Raw genomic sequence first — 4,850 nt, 5'->3', positions numbered from 1 at the left:
GTGAGCCAAAATCTCAATTAAATGCACTTGCTCTGTGTCTATGCCACGGCAATGTAGGATCGAGGAAGAATTTCTGACTGGGCATGGAGTCGGTCAGTCAGTCTCCGTCTGAGTGGAACGCTTCCGACCACATCAGATCCACCAGGCGATAAAGACCAGATCTACCGAAAACGCACCGTGCAGGCGGAGCCACATCAAAGCCCTGGCAAGCGGCTGCCACTCTTGTCTGAGTTTGCAGACCAAAGACGAAATATGCTACTTTCCCAAGATTTTGCAAACATTCTATTTAAGGACTGCTCCCATCGCCTGTGCGGTTGCCCTGCATTTTAGGTCTGATCAACACTGAGAAGGCTACCATGACTCTTTCAGCAGAGTTGGCAGGGAACATGAAAGAGTAAGTGAAATGCATCAAAATGCTATATCGTCTTTATTTTTTTTTTGGGGGGGGGGTCCATATTATGCAATGTAGGGTTAAAAAGAGAAAGACTGAGAAATGAGATTCCCAGTGAAATGCACATATAACCTGCATTTGTTTTTTTCTCTCTTTGGTTTTTCTCTTTCTTTCCAAGTAGAACACGTGACTTAAATCGAGAAGGAAGTTTGGCAAACTAAAATTAGAATACTTGAGCCCTTTGCTCTTTACAGAACTCAGGCATTTGGTAAAACCACCCAAGGTAGACAAACAGACTTAAAGAAGTCAAAGGACATTCTATCCTTTTAAATCCACTTTAGCAGTTTTCAAAATCACCTGAAAATCCAAGCTGGCTCCACCCAGGACAGGTATTTGATAGGGGGTGACACACCTGGCAGCCCCAGGCTCCACAGGCCCTGGTGTCTCAGCCTCCTGCTCGCCTGTTAGGAGGCCTCGGGGGAGTGGTGGGGACCAGAGTTAGGGCTCAGCTGGGGAATAACTCAGGACAGGCCACAGAGCTTAGAGCACATCTTTGCCCATTAATAAATACCAGTAAATGGAAGCCCTCCTGTGTGGTTCTTCCCACGAACTGAATCCTCACTGAAAATGTAACACAAGCAAGTAATTCTCTTATATTAAAACAAACAAACAAAAACAACCAACTGTTCAAAGCTGCTGTATGTACAAACAACCCTATTTAGCACAGAGACCCCTACAGTTATGGCTGAGGGGTCCACGAAAAGCATATTAAGCATAGTTTACAAAATAGGTCATTATTTTTTGTTAGTAAAAAGGTCAGTTATATAAAGGTGACTAAAATCGAGATGTCTATTCAAAAACGAAAGGTATGCTTGTACACGCGGAGGCACAGTACCTCCTGAGAAGTGTCCTCACAGATCGGCCTCTCTCCTGGGACACTCGGTATGAAGGTCCCCGGAAGTGGCCCGGGCTGCTGGCCACATGACTCTCTAGCAATACTGCCCGGAAGTGAGCGCACGAGGTGCAGAGCAGCCTCAAGAACAGGTAAGGTGTTCTGACAAACGTTTACATGGCGCTCCAAACGCCGCCCGAGAGGTCCCGGACTGTGTTTCTTGTGGCAGGATGTCACCCCCTTCAAGAGTAGCTCTGGGAATGGGAAAAGGCGGGGGAGAGCGGAGGAACCACCCAACTGTGTTGGACGGTACAGGTTTGTCCACTCTCAAACATGGGCCTAGTAGCAAAAAGAACTTTCGGGGGGAGCAAACAGAAGAGCTTCTCAAACTGAACGCCACGGCCGGCGTCATGCGACACTCCCGTCCAGTGCACTGAGTGAATTAAAATGGCATCTCTCTCGCAGAGCCTGTCTTCTCATCAAAATTTACAAAATGGACAAAGAGTAGATGAGGATCGAGAGGTGGCCTTTGTTTAAAAAGACGGCTGAGTTTAGACATATTTCGTTTAGGCGTCTTTTTATAAAGAAGGGATCTTGGACGCCTGTTGACATGCAGTAATGGCACGGAGGCATCAGAACTGCCCTGAACCCCAGACCTTCGCAGTGGAACGTCCCCTGTCATACAAGCTGACTGGTGAGGGTGGCGGGGCCACCGACGGACGCCCGTTCAGAACGCCTGCATGCTCACCTTACCCTAAGTGAACGGATTTTCATACCACACGCGGGTGTGCACGTGAGTTTTTCAGGGTACGCGTGCGAGCACATGTGCTTTCTGCTCACGGAGTGACACACTGCACGTGGGCAGGACAGCGCCTGACTTGGGAAGGACCGACCCAGCCCGCAGGAGGGTTCCCCGCCGCCACAACCGCTGGACAGCTGAAGTCGCTCTGCCCTGCAGACCTCGCTGCCACCCAGCAAGCTCGTCCTGCTTTTCCCTCCAGCCCCGGGAGCAGGGGACCTGGCAAGACGAAGCCCGCACTGCCACTCGGCTACTGTGTGGATTCAGGTGACACTGGGGAACGCCAGCTTTGCCCCCGGCCAGTGAGGGGCAGCATCATCCCAGCCTCGTCATGGCCACTCCCTTCAAAGCAAACGCAGAAGGGCCACGCTGTCTCAGCCCTCGTCCCAGCGCTCTGGGCTTGGGCTGCAGTGGCCGGAGCGCTCGTCATCAGCGATGCCCAGCATTCACTTTAGAGCACGTCACTGGACCCTAGGTCTCGGCCACTTCGCACAGGCCGCAGAGGGCTCTCACGTCCATTAAAGCCAAGTCGTTACCGGCTCCCCACTTCCAAGGGGGCGGCTGCATCTCTGAAGACCGAAGGCGAGCCCGAGTCCTTCTTTCTTCACTGGTCCTCGAGAGAGGCCTTCAGCACATGGTCCCCCACACCGTCCTTGGACCGGGCACAGAAGAAACAAAAAGGTCCTCGTCACGGCCGCCTCGGCGGAAGGGCGGCCCCCGCTCTCATTTCTTGAACGGGGTGAGTTTGTTGAAGGTGTGCCAGAACAGCGAGGGCTTCCTCTTGGGCTCCGCCAGGGCGAACACCTGCTGCTGTGGGACGCTGGTGGGCACGGTGACGTGGCGCTGGTGCAGGGGGTGCAGGGTCTGGTGCGGTGGGGCCACGGGGCACCCGCCGTAGCCTAAGTGAGAGAGGAGAGAGATGGCACGTGACCGAGGGTCCCTCGCTAGCCGAGGAGGCAACGTCAGCCCCAAGACCCACGTTCTTAGCTGCTTCTCGATTCACGGCAACGGAAGTACATCTGACAGCCATCGTGACACTCAGGGTAGTGCACGCTGCGTGTGGACACGTGACACAGGTGATCTCGCTGAATCCTTACCCAAACCGTCCAGGGAAGGTACCACTGCAGCAATGTGACAACGTGATCGGGAAGGGCTCTGACCAGAGAGGGCACACGAGCCACCGGGGTCATGCAGCAGTGAGGGGCAGCGTCCCAGCGGGACTGCTCCTCGGGGTCCGCAGCAGTAACGCCTGGAGCTCGCACGCCACCATGCAGTCACTGGGACTGTCTGGGAAACCCGCTGCCTTTTCTGGGCCTCGGTCCCCCAAATCTAACAAGGGGTGACAGGGCCTACTGGGCTGCTATGAGAATCAAACGGGTCAATACAAGTAACGTGCCTGGACTGATGCCCCTGACACCTAATCACCTTTATCAAAACTATCTGATCAGAGGAGTCGTTTCAAGTCTGCGCCGAGGTTGTTAAGGAGTCTTATGAAAGTCAGCTACAAGACGGCGCGGTGACCGTGAACGTCAGCATGCTAAGAGGAAAGAGTGTGGGTTCTGGAAGAAGCCAGGGCTCGGTTTGGAACCCATCCCTGCCTCTGACTCGCCGTAGGCCTTCCTTGCTGTCCGGGATGGCGGGAGGATGAAATGGGATGAGATAGGATAACTCGCGGGAAGTGCCCGACAGGCCATTGCCCAAAACATTCTATTCTCTGCATTCGTTAGGTGCCTAGATGCTAAGCCAGTAACTGTTAAGATACGAACAGAAACGAACATGTTCTAAGACACTGCAATTAAAAGCGGAGATGGGAAGAAGAACAAAATGGGTCTAGAATTCTGCCTTGAGGACACTCATCATTTGAGGTGGAGGGTAGGGAATGCTCCCTTCCCATGGAGGGAGCAGATGGTGATGAAGTCTTCTTGGTCAGCAGCTGACAGCTTATCACAGCCCTGGGCTTAACGGCTTCTTGATTTTCATTTTCAGTTAGGAAAATACTGAATGGGATAAATTTCATGGGGTAAATCCCTATTAGAGTCAACCTGAATAAAGTTCTTACCGATATAACAGTTTTGGCATAAAAATCTTTAGTATTTTTTGGTCTAGAATATTCGTATTACCTACATGTGGACAATCCTTGTTTGCCCATGAGGGTCCTGGGGTATGTGGCCTGGGCACTCGCTAACAGCTGCCCTGGTACTCAAAGGTGCCTGCTCTCAATGAGCGAGTGTGTCTCTTTTTCCCTAACTGGCTGCTTCCTGAACTGAACTTTTAGATTGTTTTCCCACTTAAACTAGGACGCTGAGGTTTCCTCCCCACGTGCCCAAAAGATGCAGAGATTGGCCTGCCTCAGACCGGTGAACTGGTCCCCCACCCCTCCCCACGGACGATGCCATCATCCCTCAGAAGGTGGAGCCCCGAGGGGTTGTGGGCAGGACAGGGAGGTCAGGGAGCTCTTCGGTTACAATTCAAAATGCCTTCTATGAACGCATATGCAAATGTAAGCAAAACTGAAGCCTTCAACACCAAATGCAGACTGTCATTCTGAGTTTCGCCCACGGTTCTCTCCTTCACTTAGAGTTGGTCGTATGCCAACGACGCTGGGCCTCTCACCCGACTTTAACTCCACATCACGGGGATAAAGGCTTCTCCAGAACTTACCTTTTGACTTTCCGTGTCCTGCCTTTTGAGCATTTAACATGGCAAGTTTCTTCTGATTTTCTGAAATTTCCATTCCTGGATGTAGAAATAAAGGTGGTATGTAGCCA

At 52.1% G+C, this 4,850-nt stretch overlaps 1 protein-coding gene across 5 annotated transcripts in view; it reads right to left on the bottom strand.

Annotated features, from left to right (window-relative positions):
* Window positions 1-430: 430 nt before the first annotated feature.
* The window catches only part of SPATA13 (spermatogenesis associated 13), an 84,928-nt gene continuing 80,508 nt past the window's right edge, over window positions 431-4,850 (bottom strand). For all 5 annotated transcript variants that reach the window (XM_011361814.2, XM_011361817.2, XM_011361818.2 and 2 more), the window contains 2 exons: window positions 4,744-4,818; window positions 431-2,981 (listed from right to left, as the gene is read on the bottom strand). In XM_011361814.2, the coding sequence (XP_011360116.1) occupies window positions 2,806-2,981; window positions 4,744-4,818 (251 nt within the window). In that variant the 3' untranslated portion in view covers window positions 431-2,805. The remainder of the gene's footprint in view (window positions 2,982-4,743; window positions 4,819-4,850) is intronic.

Source organism: Pteropus vampyrus, unplaced genomic scaffold (assembly GCF_000151845.1).
Source record: "Pteropus vampyrus isolate Shadow unplaced genomic scaffold, Pvam_2.0 Scaffold71, whole genome shotgun sequence".
Lineage (NCBI taxonomy): Eukaryota > Metazoa > Chordata > Mammalia > Chiroptera > Pteropodidae > Pteropus > Pteropus vampyrus.
The sequence above is the reverse complement of the archived record's forward strand: the minus strand, read 5'-3'. Positions and strand labels throughout refer to the sequence as shown.